The sequence below is a fragment of the Mobula birostris genome, chromosome 20 (genome assembly GCF_030028105.1).
Source record: "Mobula birostris isolate sMobBir1 chromosome 20, sMobBir1.hap1, whole genome shotgun sequence".
NCBI classification, from domain to species: Eukaryota; Metazoa; Chordata; class Chondrichthyes; order Myliobatiformes; family Myliobatidae; genus Mobula; species Mobula birostris.
In genome coordinates, this window is record NC_092389.1 from 27205390 (window position 1) to 27225355 (window position 19966).

General features: G+C 41.9%; 1 protein-coding gene across 1 annotated transcript in view; it reads right to left on the minus strand.

Moving 5' to 3' along the window:
• Positions 1-474: 474 nt before the first annotated feature.
• LOC140185526 (high affinity cGMP-specific 3',5'-cyclic phosphodiesterase 9A-like) overlaps positions 475-19966 on the minus strand; it is a 107093-nt gene continuing 87601 nt past the window's right edge. Inside the window, exons 13-17 of the mRNA XM_072238858.1 lie at positions 11024-11137; positions 10557-10661; positions 9145-9273; positions 7918-8013; positions 475-522 (exon numbers count right to left, since the gene is read on the minus strand). Coding sequence (XP_072094959.1) covers positions 475-522; positions 7918-8013; positions 9145-9273; positions 10557-10661; positions 11024-11137 — 492 coding nt within the window. The remainder of the gene's footprint in view (positions 523-7917; positions 8014-9144; positions 9274-10556; positions 10662-11023; positions 11138-19966) is intronic.

Here is a 19966-nt window from a genome sequence, read left to right on the forward strand (position 1 = left end):
AGAGCGCCGTTGACAGAATATGGGGATAATTAGATAGCTCTATTAAAATATTAACACTATAAATTGTATCTGGCCCCTCATCTCAATAGAATTAGGAACAACCAGCAAATCCAGCCATGGATTACAAGGTCAGATATTCCACCCATCTAACCTCTCCACATGTGATCCAGCTCATTATCTTGTTGGTATTAATAATAATTCACACTTTTACTTCTCAAGCCATTTCTCCTTATGTTTGTATCTCACCCCTCATCAGTAGTACTAATCAATTTAACCAGCCTTTTCTGAACTTATCCTTCATCCATCTTACTTGGTTCCACGATACCATTAATTGTTAGAGACTGCTCTATAACAATTGTAGATGCCAAGCATTGTTTCAATTGCCATAATGAAACAGAAACATTTAAACTAATAGCATCTCATGTTTTTCTTTATTGCTGCAGAATTACACAGTAAACCTACTTACTGTGAAAATTAGTTCTTCTTCCAGCCAAGAGGGATGTTTTCTGTTTTCTTCCGCAGCTTGTAAAGTTAAATTTTAATAAGTTATTGTAGGATTTAGCATGCAAATACTTGAATGTAATAAACTGAACATTAAAACATTGTAATAAATAGTTATACAAAGGAAAATGATAAACTTCTGGAAACCCCAGGAGAATGGATACTGAATCAAGGATAGGGACATAATGGAATTATTTTGGGTAATGTATCAGTACTGAAGCAAATGATATCACCTAAGTCCCAAGGTTTTAAAGGAAGTAGATGAGTATGTTTCAGATGCTCTGATTAGAAAAATCCCAACTTGACTTGATTTGGAACTATTCCCTTTCATTTGAAAACTGCACCTCACTTTTCTATTTAGGAAAGGTGTGTGTGTGTGTGTGTGTGTGTGTGTGTGTGTGTGTGTGTGTGTGTGTGTGTGTGTGTGTGTGTGTGTGTGTGTGTGTGTGTGTGTGTGTGTGTGTGTGTGTGTGTGTGTGTGTGTGTAAGAAAAAGAACAGGTTCTTATACATAATTTAGCCAGAATTCTGCAGCCAGAAACTTACCAGTATCTGCAGTTATGGTTAGAGATGCTGACCATTAAAATTTTCTGAAAGCTATCATGGATTCATGAAGAGGAGGTTATGGTAAATCTAAGTGAACATTCTGAAGTGGCAACAAATGTAATGAAAGATGGGACTTTATAGAATATTATTTTGTAGACTTCCAGAAGTTATTTGCTGAAATCTCTCCAGAAAATGTTGGCTGAAATTGAATTTCAGAATGAAAGGCACAGTATTAAGCTGGTTAGGAAACTGGCTGAGGGGTGAAAACCTGAAATATGCTAATGAGCTAATAGTCACAGATGTGGCTGCTTGTATGCTGTCGAATCTGAGTTGTTGGTATCAATTATATACATATTAATGACTTAGACAGTGGATGGAGGGTAGCTCTGAATACCTTTAACACCAAGACAAGCACCAATGTAGGTAATTAATGGAATTACCAGCAGGTGCTAATGGACTAACTGTATGAGCAAAAGTATTGCAAATCAATTTTACTGCGCACCACTGTGAATTCATTCACTTTGGACCTAAAAAGATTCGATCAGAGCATCTTTTAAATTGTGAAAACCTAGAAGCTGGAGATTCAGACACCTAAGTTTACATGAACATGTACCATGGATATGTAGGGGAAATAACCAAAAAAGCTAATGTAATAATATCTAAAAGTCAAGAATATACAAAGGTAAAAGATACGCTGCAGCTGAATAAAAGTTTGGTTCGTTCACACCTGCAGCCCTATGAGCTTTGTTGAATTCCCACACCAGGAAGGTCATATGGTGCTTTGGAGGAAGTGCAGTTTAGATTTACTGTAAAGTTTCTAATGCCTGAACTCTAAATTACAAGGAGAGATTATACAAATTCTGTTTTGTGGTGTACTTTATACAAGAGGATGCAGTGCAAAAATGAGAGCTCTTTTTTTTCCCGAAGTGGAATGAGGAGCTGTTCTACAAGCAAAGGCTGATATGGAACTTCCTCTGTAAACAACCATTGATGCTGGTTTAAGTTTGAAACTGATAGATTCTGTTAACCTGCAGTACTAACAGATGGTTTTATGTCACAGATCAGAGTTATCAAGTAATACAATATAGAAACAGGTCCTTCAGCCTACCAAGTTTATGGCAACCACCACACATTCATTGACTGTAATCTTACACTAATTTCATTCAGATCAATTGTTCCCACATTCGCAGCAATCACCATCTCTCCCCTTACCCAATTCTATCACTCACCTACACACAAGGGGCTATTTACAGAGATCAACTAACTAACCTATCAACCTATAAATGATTAGGATGTAGGAGGAATCTGGAGCACTGGGAGGATACCCATACAGTCACAGGGAGAACATGCAAACTCCACAAGGACAACATGAGAGGTAGGATGGAACTCAGAAGCTAAGGATCTAAGACACAGCAGCTCTCCCAGATGCGCCACTGTGCTACCCAAATGTAACAAATTGGTGTGGCTAAATGGATTTTTGTTTTGTTCTTATAGAGTCATAGAAAACTACAGCGTAGAATCAGGCCCTTTGGCCCATCTACTCCATGCCAAACTATTTAAACTGCCTAGCCTATTGACCTGCACCCAGACCATAGCCTTCCATCCATGTATCTACACAAAACTTATCTTAAACGTTGAAATCGAAATCACATCCACCACTTGTGCTGGCAGCTCATTCCATATTCTTATCACCCTCTGAGTGAAGAAGTTTCCCCTCGTGTTCCCCTTAAATATTTCATCTTTCACCCTTAACTCATGATCTCTAGTTGTAGTCTCACCCAACTTCAGTGGCAAAGCCTGCTTGCATTTACCCTATCCATATCCCTCATAACTTTGTATACCTCCATTAAATCCTCTCTGAATCTTCTACGTTCTGGGGAATAGTTATAACTTATTCAATCTTTCCTTATGACTCAGGTCCTCCAGTCCCGGCAACATCCTTGTAAATTTTCTCAGCACTCTTTCAATCTTATTTACATCTTTTCTATAGGTAGTTGACCAAAACTAGACACAATACTCCAAACTAGATATTAGAGGAAGGTTTTTTACTCAGAGTGGTTGGTGCATGGAATGCACTGCCTGAGTCAGTGGTGGAGGCAGATACACTAGTGAAGTTTAAGAGACTACTGGACAGGTATATGGAGGAATTTAAGTTGGGGGTTTAAATGGGAGGCAGGGTTTGAGGGTCAGCACAACATTGTGGGTCGAAGGGCCTGTACTGTGCTGTACTATTCTATATTCTATGTTCTAGGCCTCACTAATATCTTATACAACTTCAACATAACATCCCAACTCCTGTACTCAATACTTTGATCTATGAAAGGTAGTGTTGCAAAAGCTTTCTTTACAACCCTATCTACCAGTGACACCACTTTCAATGAATGATAAACATGTATTCCCAAATCCCTTTGTTCCACCACTCCTCAGTGCCCTACCCTGGTTGGTCCTCCCAAAGAGCAACACCTCACACTCGCCTGCATTAAATTTCATCTGCCATTTTTCCAGCTTAGCTGGTCTAGAACTCACTGCAAGCTTTGATTGCTTTCCTCACTGTCCACTACACCCCCGGTCTTGGTGTCATCTGCAAATTTGCTGATCCAATTAACCACATTATCACATTGATATAGATGTCAAACAACAATGGACCCAACATCAATCCCTGCGACACTCCACTAGTCAAAGGTCTCCAGTCAAAGAGGCAACCGCTTTCTGGCTTCTCCCCACAAAGCCAATGTCTAATCCAATTTACTCCCTCATCTTGAATGCAAAGCAACTGAACCTTTTTGACCAGCCTCCCATGTGGGAACTTGTCAAATACCTTGCTAAAGTCCACGTAGGCAACATCCACTGATTTGTCTTCTTCAACTTTCCTGGTAACTTCTTCGAAAAACTCTATAAGATTGGTTAGATATTATACCATGCACAAAGCCATCCTGACTAACCCCAATCAGTCCCCTTCTATCTAAATATTCAAATGCCCTGTCCCTTAGAATACCTTCCAGTAACTTTCCCACTACTGATGTCAGACTCACCAGCCTATAATTTCCTGGTTTATTCTTAGAACCTTTCTTAAACAGCGGAACAACATTAGCTTCTTCTCCAATTCTCCACCTGTTGCTCAGGATAATTTAAATATCTCTGCTAGGGCCCCTGCAATTTCTATACTTGCCTCCCATAGTGTCCAAGGGCCCCAGGGATTTGTCCACCATAATTTACAAGGATGTTGCCTGGATTGGGGAGCATGCCTCATGAGTGAACTTGGCCTTTTCTCCTTGGAGCGACGGAGGATGAGAGGAGCCTTGATAGAGGTGTACAAGATAATTAGAAGCATTGATTGTGTGGATAGTCAGAGGCTTTTCCCCAGGGCTGAAATGGCTAGCACAAGAGGGCATTGCTTTAAGGTGCTTGGAAGTAGATACAGGGGAGATGTCAGGGGTAAGTTTTCTACTCAGAGAATGGTGAGTGCGTGGAATGGGCTGCCAGCAGCGGCGGTGGAGGCGGAAACGATAGGGTCTTTTAAGAGACTCTTGGATGGCTACATGGAGCTTAGAAGAATAGAGCCTTCTTACCTTAAATCAGTGCTCCCCAGATTCCATCAGAATGTGGACTTTGCAATGAGAGGGGAGAACGCGTTGGACCTTGTTTACACAAACATTCCCGACGTGTACCGGGTGGAGCCCCGCCCACACCTCAGTTACTCAGACCACATTTCTGTTATGCTAATCCCAGCATACAGACCGCTCGTCAGGCGCTCCAGACCGGTTCAGAAGCAGGTGAAAACCTGGCCAGCAGGAGCCATCTCTGCTCGTCTAGACTGCTTTGAGCACACTGGCTGGCACATGTTCAGGGAGGCTGCAGCCAATGGCATCCCTACCAACTTAGAGGAGTACACGGCATCAGTGACTAGCTACATCAGCAAATGCATTGATGACATCACTGTGGCCAAGACCATCACTACACGCTGTAACCAGAAGCCATGGATGACCACGGAGGTGTGTGCGCTGCTGAGGACCCGTGACTCCGCCTTCAGAGCAGGCAACAAGGCAGCCCTAACAACAACGAGGGCCAAACTGAACCGGGCCATCAGAGAGGTAAAGCATGCACACGCCCAGTGAATCCACAGCCACTTCCAGGACAGTGGCGACACGCGGCGCATGTAGAAAGGCATTCAGGACATCACCAACTACAGGACAACACCACCTGCCTGAGTTGGTGATGCCTCCCTCCCAGATGCGTTGAACAACTTCTATGCTTGTTTTGAGGTGGAAAATGACATGGCAGCGAGGAAGACCACCCCTCCTCCAAATGATCAGGTGCTGTGTCTTACCATGGCCAATGTGAGGAGAACCCTGTGCAGGGTCAACCCACGGAAGGTTGCTGGACCAGACAATATTCCTGACAGAGTGCTTAGAGGATGTGCAGACCAGCTAGCAGAGATTCTCACTGACATCTTCAACATCTCCCCGAGCAGCATCGTCGTTCCTACGTGCTTCAAGGCCGCCACCATCGTCCCCGTGCCGAAGAAGCCTTCAGTGTCCTGCCTCAACGACTACCGTCCTGTTGCACTCACATCCATCATCATGAAGTGTTTGAAGAGGCTCGTCATGAGGCACATCAAGACCCTGTTGCCCCCCTCACTGGAACCCCTGCAGTTCGTGTATCGTCCCAACCGCTCAACAGACGACACCATTGCCATCACCCTCCACCTGGCCCTAACCCACCTGGACAAAAAAGACACGTACATTCGAATGCTGTTTATAGACTTCAGTTCAGCATTCAACACAATAATTCCTCAGAAACTGATTAGAAAGCTGAGCCTACTGGGCCTGAACACCTCCCTCTGCAACTGGATCCTAGACTTCCTGACTGGGGGACCTCAGACAGTCCGGATTGGAAGCAGCATCTCCAACACCATCGCACTGAGCACGGGGCCCTCCCCAGGGCTGTGTGGTCAGTCCACTGCTGTTCACTCTACTGACCCACGACTGGGCTACAACACACAGTTTGAACCACATCATCAAGTTTGCCGATGACACGACCGTGGTGAGTCTCATCAGCAAGAACGATGAGTCAGCATACAGAGAGGAGGTGCAGCAGCTAACGGACTGGTGCAGAGCCAACAACCTGTCTCTGAATGTGAACAAAAGAGATGGCTGTTGACCTCAGGAGGACACGGAACGACCACTCTCTGCTGAACATCGACGATTCCTCCGTAGAGATCGTTAAGAGCACCAAATTTCTTGGTGCTCACCTGGCGGAGAAGCTCACCTGGTCCCTCAACACCAGCTCCATAGCAAAGAAAGCCCAGCAGCGTCTCTACTTTCTGCGAAGGCTGAGAAAAGTCCATCTCCCACCCCCCATCCTCAGCACATTCTACAGAGGTTGTATTGAGAGCATCCTGAGCAGCTGCACCATTGCCTGGTTTGGAAATTGCACCATCTCGGATCGCAAGACCCTGCAGCGGGTAGTGAGGTCAGCTGAGAAGACCATCGGGGTCTCTCTTCCTGCCATTATAGATATTTACACCACACGCTGCATCCGTAAAGCAAACAGCATTATGAAGGACCCCTCGCACCCCTCATACAAACTCTTCTCCCTCCTGCCATCTGGCAAAAGGCACCGAAGCATTCAGGCTCTCACGACCAGACTATGTAACAGTTTCTACCCCCAAGCCATCAGACTCCTCAATACCCAGAGCCTGGACTGACACCAACCTACTGCCCTCTACTGTGCCTATTGTCTTGTTTATTATTTATTGTGATGCCTGCACTGTTTTGTGCACTTTATGCAGTCCTGGGTAGGTCTGTAGTCTAGTGTAGTTTTTGTGTTGTTTTTACGTAGTTCAGTGTAGTTTTTGTATTGTTTCATGTAGCACCATGGTCCTGAAAAACGTCGTCTCATTTTTACTGTGTACTGTACCAGCAGTTATGGTCGAAATGACAGTAAAAGGTGACTTGACTTGACTTGACTAGAGGGCTATGGGTAAAGCCTAGGCAGTTCTAAGGTAGGGACATGTTTGGCATGTATTGTGCTGTATGTTTTCTATGTTTCTATGTTTCTATAATTTGCCTCAAGGCAGCAAACACTTCCTCCTCTGTAATCTGTATAGGGTGCATGACCTCACTGCTGCTTTGCCTCACTTCTATAAACTGTATGTCCATCTCCCGAATAAATACAGAGGCAAAAAATCCATTTAATATCTTCCCCATCTCTTTTGGCTCCACGCATAGATTACCATCCTGATTTTCTGGAGAATCTTTCAATCCTTTTGCTCTTAACATATCTGTAGAAGCCCTTAAGATTCTCCTTCACCCTGTCAGCTAGAGCAACCTCATTCCTCCTGATTTCTTTCTTAGAAGAAGGAGCCAGGCTGCGAAGGAAGATGGGTGGAGTTGGGAGACAGAGGCTGGTTTGTGATAGCTGGAAGCTGACAAGGGGAGAAAATAGGCAGAAGGAGTCAGGTGGGGGGGGGGACATTGGTGAAGGTGGAGACAGAGGTTGGATGGTGATGAGTGAGGAGGTTACAAGCACTGGAATCTGGTACATGAAGAAAGTGATAATGGGAACCATTAAGGGAAAGATGAAGGGCACATGAAACCAGATGAGGGAGGGGACACAGTGGTTGCTTGGAACAAGGAGGGAGAGGGCAATGAAAGTGGGTGATGGGGGATGATGGGGGTGTGGGGGAAAGAGAAAAAGAATGAGATGACTGGAGGTGGATTGGAAGGAGGGTGTACAGAAGGTGAGCTTTACCTAAAATTGGGAAATTCTGTGTCCATGCCATTGGGTGAAATATAAAGAAAAAGTCAGTGGTGGAGTTTAAATTGTAGTGTATTTCATTAACTGTAGCTGGCTGCCTGATTCCATTTACCTCATTCATGGCATCATCGATCTGCTTCAGCTCTTCATAGCGATCCCTGGAATCTCTCAGTGGTTGTACTGTGGCTTCTTCAATCTGTGGAAATAACTAACAGCAAATATACAATGATTAGTGTAATGTACTGTAATTCACATTACAAGTGTGTATGGTGGCCCAGTAATAATCAAACATGGTTGCACAGTTATTTTCAACTAATGATTACAAAGACATTTAAGTTACTGACTTCCAAAGAAATATCTTTTTGAAAGTATTCTTGCTTTCTTCTTATATTGCACATTTGTAATTGCCATCTCTAAAATATGCAGCAAATCTAATTATAAGCAGGCATGGCTCCTACAGTGCAATTTACCACCATGCAAGGAAACAAACTCAGATTTATAAAGAAATTCAGCATTTTCCTATGTATAATAAAAGCAGAATATGCTGAAAACATCCAGCAAGTTAGGCTACATTTGTGGAAAGAGAGATAGAATTAATGGTTTGGGTCAAAACCCCTTTGTCATTTCTGATTATTTGCAGCATTTTCTGCTTTTTTAATATTTTAGATTTCTAGTACCTGCCACGTTTTTGATTTTCATGTTTCCATGTGTTTGTGTCCAACAAACATAGCAGAAATCTTTGTACAGAAAGGGCCCAGCAGGAGTCCATGGTGATTGACACAGGACAAAGTAACGGAAGAACACGTGATCTTCCATGTCTCCCCATAAGGATAGAAATAATTATTGTTTAATATCACATCTGAAATACAGCATCTCCACAGTGCCCGATTACCTTAATTCCATCAGTTTAGATTATATGGTTGTGACTGGAGCAAGTCTTTAATCTGACCTGCTGATCTAGAACACAGTTGCACCATTGATCCATCATGATATCTAGAAATTCTTACTGGGTATTTCTTAGTCAATGTGTGAAATGCCAACCTTGATGGGAATATCCAACACAGGAAGTGTGCTACAAGAGCATAGTTATCTCAGGAACGGCCAGTGATAGGAATGACGTAGTTTGATGTATCTGTGTCAGATGCACAAGAAATGCCAGCCAAATTCTGGCGTGAAGCAAGGTAGCTCAGAAATGGGTATTATCGGGTTTAATTCACATTAAGTGTATTTTCAATCATTTAGCACTAGAATAAACTGAGCTATTTGATTTAATTTCTAGACCATGTTTCCTGTGACTACGATTGCCAATTTAGGAGAATCTTTTGCCAAATTAACTTACCTTCATTAGTGTTTCAAATGTTGGAATGAGAACAAACTTTATAAACCCAATCTGGGCTGTGGGCTTGGTAACCTTGTCCCGGTCCATGAATGGGGCTACTGGGAGCCCTTCAGATTTCTCCCTGTCACTCTGCAATTGACCATCAGTAACAATATTATAGATAAGCTTTTAGAAAGAATTTAAGTTTGGCTTAAGGAAACATATTCTCAAGACAAGCTTTAAAGTAGTTAATTTTAAATATGAAGCTATAAATGTCTACCCTCGAACCAACTAAACCTTGATTTATCATGATCTTAACAAAAAAAAAACAGTTTCAACCCATAACCTCAATTACAATCTCAACATGAAGCAATTTGAATCTTAGTTTAGGATATAAAATTTATACAAAGATGACGCATCTCTTCATTCCAGCTGCATTTGGGATTCAGAGCCAAATCTGAACTTAAACCAAAGACAAAATATCAGTATTGTATACTCCAATTGAAAATCTTAAAACAGTTTCAAAAATATAAACATGTTTTGACCAATTTTTGGAGAAAGATGACTGAAGTACATTCCTAGAGGAGACAACCAGGACAGTAAAGAAACTATGTAATTGGAACTCATTACACCAAAACAAACAATGACAGAGGAAGAACATCATTTAAGTTGTTAAGGTACGTTGAGACATGGTTAGAAAAGGGAGAATATGAAGAGATTAGGATGGATGGTAAACATCAGAAAGGCTTCACCTTTTTCTATGAATTATATGTAAGGTCAGAAAAATAGTCTGCAGGTTAGACTGCGAAAAGTTGTGCCTTCCCAGAGATATCCCAAAGATGGTAGCTGAATGTAATTTACAAAGTTAGAGAATAAATGGTCTTTAGCTTTACCAAAAGCAAAGATGTCTAAAATATTTGAAAGAAAATGCTAAAACTACTACTTAACACAAGTGCTGGGCCTTGAACTTGCTACAAGGTGGTACTGAGCCAACATAACCAATGCTGTAAAATTAATGAAGAAACTGATGATTAGATAAATCAATGTATTTGAAGCACGATAAGTGTTGGGAGCAATATGCCAAATGTGGTAGCAAAGAATAAAACATGGAAGCTCAAAGGAAACTAGACACTATAATAAAAGAGAAAGCTACTAAAAGGATGAAGTTCAGTGAGGTGAGTGGCTTCTCCTTAGCCTTGCCTACTAACAGATGCCCTGTGAGTGTTATGGCGGGCTTCCTCCTTGAAACACAATTTAATGGGCTCTGAAAATGCTGTTAGGTAGGGAATACAGCTCCCTTTTCCACAACCACACACTTTTGTTAGCCAAACACTCCTCTACATCATTGTGAACCTGTTAACCATTTCTCAATAAAAGAAAACAATTCCACATTTTGCAAAAGGACAACAGTTACTTTACTTTACATCTTTCACCTGTGTAAAGTACTCTTCAAGCAAACAGTCAACCCAAGGATCTGCTACCTCTGTAGGTCGCACTTCATTAGAAATATCGCAGCATTTGATAAGGAGCATTTTCAGCTGGGGAAAAGAAGACATGTATTTTCTGTGAGTTTGATTGTACATTTTGGCATTGTATATAGCTTTGATTTCAGTTGTCTTCCCCTTAACTCAACATTCAGCTCTCTTTAGACCACTATTTTTCACACATCAGAGATACAGAATTTCTAATTAAATATGCATCCTCAATTAATGCTGTGAGATTTTGCAGCAGGTGAATAAAAAGTACACAGTGTAAGTGACCGCACTTTGCCTTTATTTGAGAAGTCTGTAATTGAGGTTTCCCATCCTTAAGTTGTGGCCTCTAATACTGTTTTAGCACCAGTAATGCCTACATTACAAGCTAAAAAGACTAATCTTTACTCTGATGATTGTTTACTTACACTCATTTTATGTTCTTCATTTGTGAAGTCAAAATTATCAACCTTTGGTTTGAATGAGTCCAGTATCTCTCCATGTCGAGCCATGTCAGTGGCTAGAATAAGTGTAATAATTCCCTTTAAGGATGGCAGAAGAATAAACAGGGAATATTAGAAGACAGTAACATGAACTTCCTCATCTATGATCATGTGATCAAAGAATTTGTTTTGGTAGGTTCTATTCCTTGAAGCAGTGAGAAACAACTTAAGAACATAAAATGCTCAATATCTTGAATCTGTTCAGCCATTTAATTAGAATAATTCTTTTCTGCATCACAACTCAATTTACACATGTACACACGAATATATCTGTTTATGATCCATATCCATCAATAAACTGATCAAAGAAAAAAGTACTGTTTAAAATGGAGACATAATAGACTGCAGACGCTGAACTCTGCAGTAACAAACAGTCTGCTGGAGGAACCCATTGGGTCAAGCTACTGAACCTACTGACTTACTCCACCAATTTATTTGTTGCTCCATAATCTAGAAATTCATTCATTTTTTGCTACTTTTTTAAAAAAAAAAACTATTATGCAATTGAAAATTCAGTTTATCTTAAAGTGAAACACAATAAAGTTAGGGAAGTTGATTGAGTTCTTCCCAAAATAAGGCCCACTTAGACAGCTGACTTAAGTTATGGGCTAGTAGCACACAGATGCTGTTATTCTACTCATTCTTCCCTTTTAAAGCATTGCAATTTTGACAAAGTTGTTCCAGGAGAGACAACTTCCAACCCTACATCCCAAATCTCACTTCTGACTTTGTGAGTTCTAGCCCCAGATTCTGTGTTCTTCAGTGGTCCTGCTTCTCTTTGATAACTCTCCACTCTACAAATATCATCTTCTGCCCTCCAACTGGCCCATGGCACTGATCCAACAATGCCCCAAGATCCAATAGCATTCCTGGCTCAAATCTTCAGTGAAGACATCTTCACAGCCCGGATTTTCAGTAAGCATCTCTCTCCTGGCTCCTGAAATCCTGTTATCATCCTTGGAATTTCTCTTCTCTCCTAGGAGAAGATCCAACCACATGAGCACTATCTCTGACTCCTCTTCCTTCTTCCCACACTTCCACTCTCCTGCAGCCTGTGATATCATCCTTAATGCTTTCTGAATTCATCTCCTTACCACTTCCTTAGCACCAGACCTCAGGCCCATATCCTTGTACTCCAGATACTGGCCTCATTGCTGCTCCTCTCCCCAGCCAACCCCGAGACCCAGTTGATATATTTTGAATTGCAGATAAATGCAGCATCTTTCACTAGCAACACCTTGGGTGCTACTAATATTTGCTGTGCTGTGAGAAACACAACTGAAATGGTCATGGAGGTCTCACTTTTATGGCCATCTAATACGTCCGTTTGGGATAGGAGAATATCTTGCCAATGTATATAAACTTAACATATGCAATTAATGCAATTAACTAAATCACTTTGAGGTGATAAATTCTATACTTCTCTGTTTTGCGTGTGAAAAAAAGTGCTTCTTCATTCACTTTTAAATTCAAGAAAGAATGTAATCAGATACACAAGAGACTGCAGATGCTGTAATCTGGAGCAACAAACAATCGCTGGAGGAGCTCAACAGGTCAAGCAGTGACTATGGAGGGAAAGGAATTATCAATGGAGCTTTCGATTCCTGGACCTCTGAATTGTCCTCCTTTTTCAGGAAGTGTGACTGTGGTTGATGGAGCCTGCTCACCCGTCCCTTCTTTTTCTCATACTTCTGCAGATCCTGCTGCAGGATTTTGATCTGAAACATTGACATTTCCTCCTACGGATGCTGCACAACCCATTGTGTTCCTCAAGCAGATTGTTTCTTTCTAAAACATATAACAACAACCCTCATCTTCCTACACCTCAGGGAATAAAGTCCTAACATGTTCAACCTTTCCCTGTAATTCAGATCCTCAAACCCTGACAACATCTTTGTAAATTTTCTCTGTACTCTTTCAATGTTACTGATATCATTTCTGTAGGTAGTTGGCTATAACTGCACACAATACTCCAACTTTGGCGTCACCAACATCTTATACAACTTCAACATAACATTCCAACTCCTGCACTCAATACTCTGATTTATGAAGGCAAATGTGCCAAAAGCTCTTGGTTTGTCCTCCCAAAATACAACACCTCACATTGTCCACATTAAATTCCTTCTGCCATATTTCAGGCCATTTTTCCCAGCTGGTACATATCCCACTGCAAACTTTGACAGTCTTCCTTGCTGTCCACTACACCTCCAATCTTGGTGTCATTCGCAAATTTGCTGATCCAGTTAACCACATTATCATCCAGATTGTTGATATATATGACAAACAACAATGGACCCAGCACCGATCCCTGTGGCACTCTACTAGTCACAGGCCTCCAGTCAGAGAGGCAGCCATCTACTACCACTCTCTGGCTTCTCCCACATAGCCAATTTCTTATTCAATTTACTACCTCATCTTGAATGCCAAACGAACGAACCTTCTTGACGAACCTCCCATATGGGACTTTGTCAAAGGTCTTGCTAAATTCCATGTAAACAACATCCATTGCCTTTCCTTCATGAACTTTCCAGGTAACCTCCTCGAAAACCCTATAAGATTATTTAGACATCCTGACACAAGTCCTGTGCCATTGGCTAGTCAAATAAAGAGAAAGTATTTTTAAAGAAAATTGCAGGTTCTTCTTAAAATCTTGGTCAATATTGAACCCACAAGTAACAAATAAACATGATTAAAAATAACTTTTCATCCATTGATCCTGAAGTGGAAAGTTAGTTGCCTTATTTGTTAAAAATATGTTTACATTTCAAAAGTCGTGGACTGGCTATAAACAGCTTTGATCCTGCTTTATCTTAGCAGTGTGGAGGGACAAAGGGAGCTTGGAGTCCATGTACATAAATTCCTCGAAGTTGCTGTGCAAAATGATGGGGTAGTTCGGAAGGCGTATGGTACGTTGGCCTTCATTAGTCAGGGGATTGAGTTCAAGAGCCGCAAGTTAATATTGCAGCTCGACAGTATAAAACTGGTCAGACCACACATGGATTATTGTGTTCATTTCTGGTCACCTGTTTATAAGGATGTGGAAGCTCCAGAAAGGGTGCAGAGGAGATTTACTAGGATGCTGCCTGGGTTAGAAAGCAAGCTAGGGTTTTCTCTTCAAAGTGAAGGAGTGTGAGAGGTGACTTTACAGGGGTACAAGATGATAAGAGGCATAGATTGAGTGGACAACCAGAGACTTTTTCCCATGACAGAAATGGCAAATAAAAGGGGGCATAATTTTAAGAGGTTGGAGGAAAGAATAGGGAGGTGTCAGAGGTAGTTTTTTCACCACAGAGAGTGACGGGTGCATGGAACACCCTGCCAAGGGTGATGGTATCGGAAATGGAGACCTATGTGGGAGGGAGAAGTTAGATGGATCCTAGGAGGTTAAAAGGTCAGCACAACATTGTGGGCCAAAGGGTCTGTACTGTTCAATGAGACAGGGAAGTTATGGTAGGGTATAGGAACCATGGTGTACAAAGGCTGTAATAAATCAAGTCAAGAAGAAAAGAAAAGCTTACAAAAAGTTCAAAGAGCTAGGTGATGTTAGACATCTAGAAGATTATAAGGTTAATAGGAAGGAGCTTAAGATGGAAATTAGGAGAGCCAGAAGGGGTCATGAGAAGGCCTTGGCGGGCAGGATTAAGGAAAACCCCAAGGCATTCTACAAGTATGTGAAGAGCAAGAGGATAAGACATGAAAGAATAGGACCTATCAAGTGTGACAGTGGGAAAGTGTGTATGGAACCGGAGGAAATAGCAGAGGTACTTAATGAATATTTTACTTCAGTATTCACTTTGGAAAAGGATCTTGGTGATTGTAGTGATGACTTGCAGCAGACTGAAAAGCTTGAGCATGTAGATATTAAGAAAGCAGAGGTGCTGGAGCTTTTGGAAAGCATCAAGTTGGATAAGTCGCCGGGACCGGATGAGATTTACCCCAGGCTACTGTGGGAGGCGAGGGAGGAGATTGCTGAGTCTCTAGCGATGATCTTTGCATCATCAATGGGGACGGGAGAGGTTCTGGAGGATTGGAGGGTTGCAGGTGTTGTTCCTTTATTCAAGAAAGGGAGTAGATATAGCCCAGGAAATTATAGACCAGTGAGTCTTACCTCAGTGGTTGGTAGGTTGATGGAGAAAATCCTGAGAGGCAGGATTTATGAACATTTGGAGAGGTATAATATGATTAGGAATAGTCAGCATGGCTTTGTCAAGGGCAGGTCATACCTTACGAGCCTGATTGAATTTTTTGAGGATGTGACTAAACACATTGATGAAGGAAGAGCAGTAGATGTAGTGTATATGGATTTCAGCAAGGCATTTGATAAGGTACCCCATGCAAGGCTTATTGAGAAAGTAAGGAGGCATGGGATCCAAGGAGACATTGCTTTGTGGATCCAGAACTGGCTTGCCCACAGAAGGCAAGGTGTGGTTGTAGACGGGTCATATTCTGCATGGAGGTCGGTCACCAGTGGTGCGCCTCAGGGATCTGTTCTGGGACCTTTACTCTTCGTGATTTTTATAAGTGACCTGGATGAGACTTGGATTAAGCTACTGTATAGTAACCCTAGTGCTAAAATACTAACTAATCAGACTCTCTCGGAACCATTCAGTTTGCACAGGGGCACAAGACAGGGCTGTGCATTAAGTCCCTTATTGTTTGCGTTGGCTCTGGAACCACTGGCGGAGACTATACGTTCTCACCCCGAAATTTATGGGTACAATACAGAATATACTATCAACAAAATTTCCCTTTACGTGGATGATGTTTTGTTGTTTGTAACAAAACCATATATTACTAATCCAGTTTTGCTGGAAATAGTCAATTTATTTGGCACTTTCTCGGGGTATAAGATAAATTGGGGGAAAAGTGAATTATTCCCAATCTGAGTAGAAGAACAGGAGGGGCTTAAACAATTTCCATTCAAAATAACTCTTGAGAAGTTTACTTACCTTGGAATTGTAATAACCAAAAAGTATAGTTCTCTATTTGAAGCAAATTTTATCTCTCTCATTGAAAAGATTAAAAAGAAAATAGAATTTTGGAAAACACTCCCAATTTCTTTAGTGGGTAGAGTAAATGCAGTCAAGATGATCTTTCTTCCCCAACTGCTCTATCTATTTCAGAACCTGCCCCTCTATCTTATCAAAACCTTTTTTTAAAGGATTAGATTCGATAATTCTACCTTTTAAATGGAATTATAAAGCCCATCAAATTAGGAAAGAACCTCTCTGCAAAAATATGACTAGTGGAGGACTGGCACAACCCAACTTTATTTTTTTTATTACTGGGGTGCTAACGTTAGCCATATAGCATACTGGATAGATGATACAGTTGTACTTCCCAGATGGTTGGAGATGGAGCGTGAGGAATGCCTACCATATTCCATAGGGGCAATCATTATGTCCCCTATTTGGTTAAATAAAGCCTGTTATAGAGGCAATCCTATTATCCATAGCACCATACCGATATGGAGACAAATGGGGAAGCATTTGAAACTCAGAACATTATCTTTTCTTGTACCTATATCAGCGAACCCCTCTTTTATCCCCCTTATGTATAGATGGGGCCTTTGATGCATGGCGAGAATTAGAGATACGCAGCGTTGGAGACTTATACATACAAGGGATTTTTGCATCATTTTGGAAGCTCCAGGACAAATTCGGACTGCAAAAGAGTCATTTTTTCAGGTATCTCCAGCTAAGACACTATATAAGATCACACCTTTCTGGTTTTGAGACGGCAGAACCTGATAAATTAGATAATCATTTAAGATTATGTTTAGGGACAGAACACACCATCACCTATCTGTATGATACCATACAAAACAAGTGTCATACAACAATGGATAATATTAAAAAAGAGTGGGAAAAGGAGTTGGGTGCGGAGATAGAGGAGGTTATATGGAACAAGGCTTTGGAGTATGTTAACTCCTATTCCATCAATGCCAGGCGTTGTTTAATACAATTTAAAATCCTACATAGACTACATTACTCAAAAGTAAGGATTCATAAGATATTCCCAGAGGTGACCTTAATGTGTGGAGAAATGCAGATCCTTGGGGGCAAATTTGATACATAGTTATGCTTTATGTCCCAGGATACAAGAGTATTGGAAGCAAATATTTGAGGTCCTATCGAAGGTACTAAAGGTTCAGATTATATCAGACCCCATTTTAATAATTTTTGGAACTTCTGCGAGGTCAAATAAATTCCAGGCTACCCAGCAACAACTCCTGACCTATGGCATACTTAATGGAAAGAAACTTATACTGATGTTCTGGAAAAAGGAGGAAACTCCATCACTCTGACAATGGCTGGCTGCATTAATGGATACTCTGCATCTAGAGAGGATAGGATACATTATCAAGGACAGACTCAAGTAATTTGAAAAAATCTGGCAACCATTACTGTTGTATTTAGAAGAGACTGACAGCTGAACTAAGTGTGGGGGGCAGTAGGACCTAAACAGCACATACGGGAGGGGTGAGGGGAGGGTAGGGCTGGGAAGGGGGAAGGAGATGGGGTGGTAGGGTTTCCTTTGCTTTTTGCTTGTTTACTATACATACATTCATTTGACTTTCATTATGTTATTATAAGAAAGAAAAGAAAGAAAAGAAAAAGCAGTATCGTACTTTAGGACATTGTTGGTTGTGGTTAAGCTGATGTTGCTACACAATAAAAACATTTGAAACAAATGACCTGGACGAGGAAGTGGAGGGATGGGTTAGTAAGTTTGCTGATGACACAAAGGTTGGAGATGTTGTGGATAGTGTGGAGGGCTCTCAGAAGTTACAGTGGGACATCGATAGGATGCAAAACTGGGCTGAGAAGTGGCAGATGGAGTTCAACCCAGATAAATGTGAGGTGGTTCATTTTGGTAGGTCAAATATGATGGCAGAATATAATATTAATGGTAAGACTCTTGGCAGTGTGGAGGATCAGAGGGATCTTGGTGTCCGAGTCCATAGGATACTCAAAGCAACTGTGCAGGATGAATCTATGGTTAAGAAGGCGTACGGTGTATTGGCCTTCATCAATCGTGGAACTGAATTTAGGAGCCGAGAGGTAATGTTGCAGCTATATAGGACCCTGGTCAGACCACACTTGGAGTACTGTGCTCAGTTCTGGTCGCCTCACTACAGGAAGGATGTGGAAGCCATAGAAAGGGTGCAGAGGAGATCTACAAGGATGTTGCCTGGATTGGGGAGCATGCCTTATGAGAATAGGTTGAGTGAACTCGGCCTTTTCTCCTTGGAGTGACGGAGGATGAGAGGTGACCTGATAGAGGTGTATAAGATGATAGAAACATAGAAAATAGGTGCAGGAGTAGGCCATTCGGCCCTTCGAGCCTGCACCGCCATTTATTATGATCATGGCTGATCATCCAACTCAGAACACCGCCCCAGCCTTCCCTCCATACCCCCTGACCCCCGTAGCCACAAGGGCCATATCTAACTCCCTCTTAAATATAGCCAATGAACTGGCCTCAACTGTTTCCTGTGGCATGATGAGAGGCATTGATCATGTGGATAGTCAGAGGCTTTTTCCCAGGGCTGAAATGGTTGCCACAAGAGGACACAGGTCTAAGGTGCTGGGGAGTAGGTACAGAGGAGAGGTCAGGGGTAAGTTTTTTACTCAGAGAGTGGTGAGTGCATGGAATGGGCTGTCGGCAACAGTGGTGGAGGTGGAATGATAGGGTCTTTTAAGAGATTTTTAGATAGGTACATGGAGCTTAGAAAAATAGAGCGCTATAGGTAAGCCTAGTAATTTCTAAGGTAGGGACATGTTCAGCACAACTCTGTGGGCCGAAGGGCCTGTATTGTGCTGTAGGTTTTCTATGTTTCTATGCTGTATTGTTCTATGATTCATTGATATTGTAAAGTAATCATCTAGTTTTTCTGTTTAATATCAACCTGATTTGTAACATAGATCCAAGGTGTACTGCATTTTACTCATCTTGAACGCACACCATATTCTAGAGTAACTGACCATGACACCACATTGTAGCATATCACACTGGATCTGAAACTGAATAATACATTGTGCAGATGACGGCACTCCAGGAAACATGACGAGCTGAACACTGGTACAGTTAATAAAGGCTAGTCCGGGATCCGTCTGGTGCTGAATATATAGTAGGACCAGTCCGGGTTCAGTCTGGTGCTGAATATATAGTTAGGCTAGTCCGGGTTCAGTTGAATGCAGAATATATAGTAGGGTTAGTCCGGGTTCACTCTGGTGCTGCATATATAGTAGAGCTAGTCTGGGTTCAATCTGGTGCTTAATATATAGTAGGGCTAGTCTGGCTTCGCTCTACTGCTGGATAAATAGTACAGCTGGTCTTGGTTCAGTCTTCTGCTGAGTGGAGAGTTGGGCTAATCCAGTTTCAGGCTGGTTCTGAATATATAGCAGGGCTAGTCTGCATTCATTCTGGTGCTGAATATATAGTTGTGCCGGTCTGGGTTCGCATTAGGGTGATAGAGAGTCCTGAAGGTTGTGTTGCCTGCCTTGTGCCCGGGTTCGGGACATCTTATCTGACCTGCAGAGGAATTTGCAGTAGGAGGCAGAAAATCCAGTTGTTGTGGTCCATGTGGGTACCAACAACGTAGGTAGAATGAGGAAAGAGGTTCTGCTGAGGAAATTTGAGCAGCTAGGGACTAAATTAAAAAGCAGAACCAAAAAGGTGGTAATCTCTGGAATGTGCTTGGCATTGGGTCAAGAAGATTAGAGAGTTCAATGCGTGGCTCAAGGATTGGTATGGCAGAAGTGCAGTTGAATTCATGGGAAAATGGCAACAGTATTGGGGAAGGAGGGAGCTGTACCAATGGTACGGGCTCCACCGGAACCGTGATGGGATCTGGAACCTCGT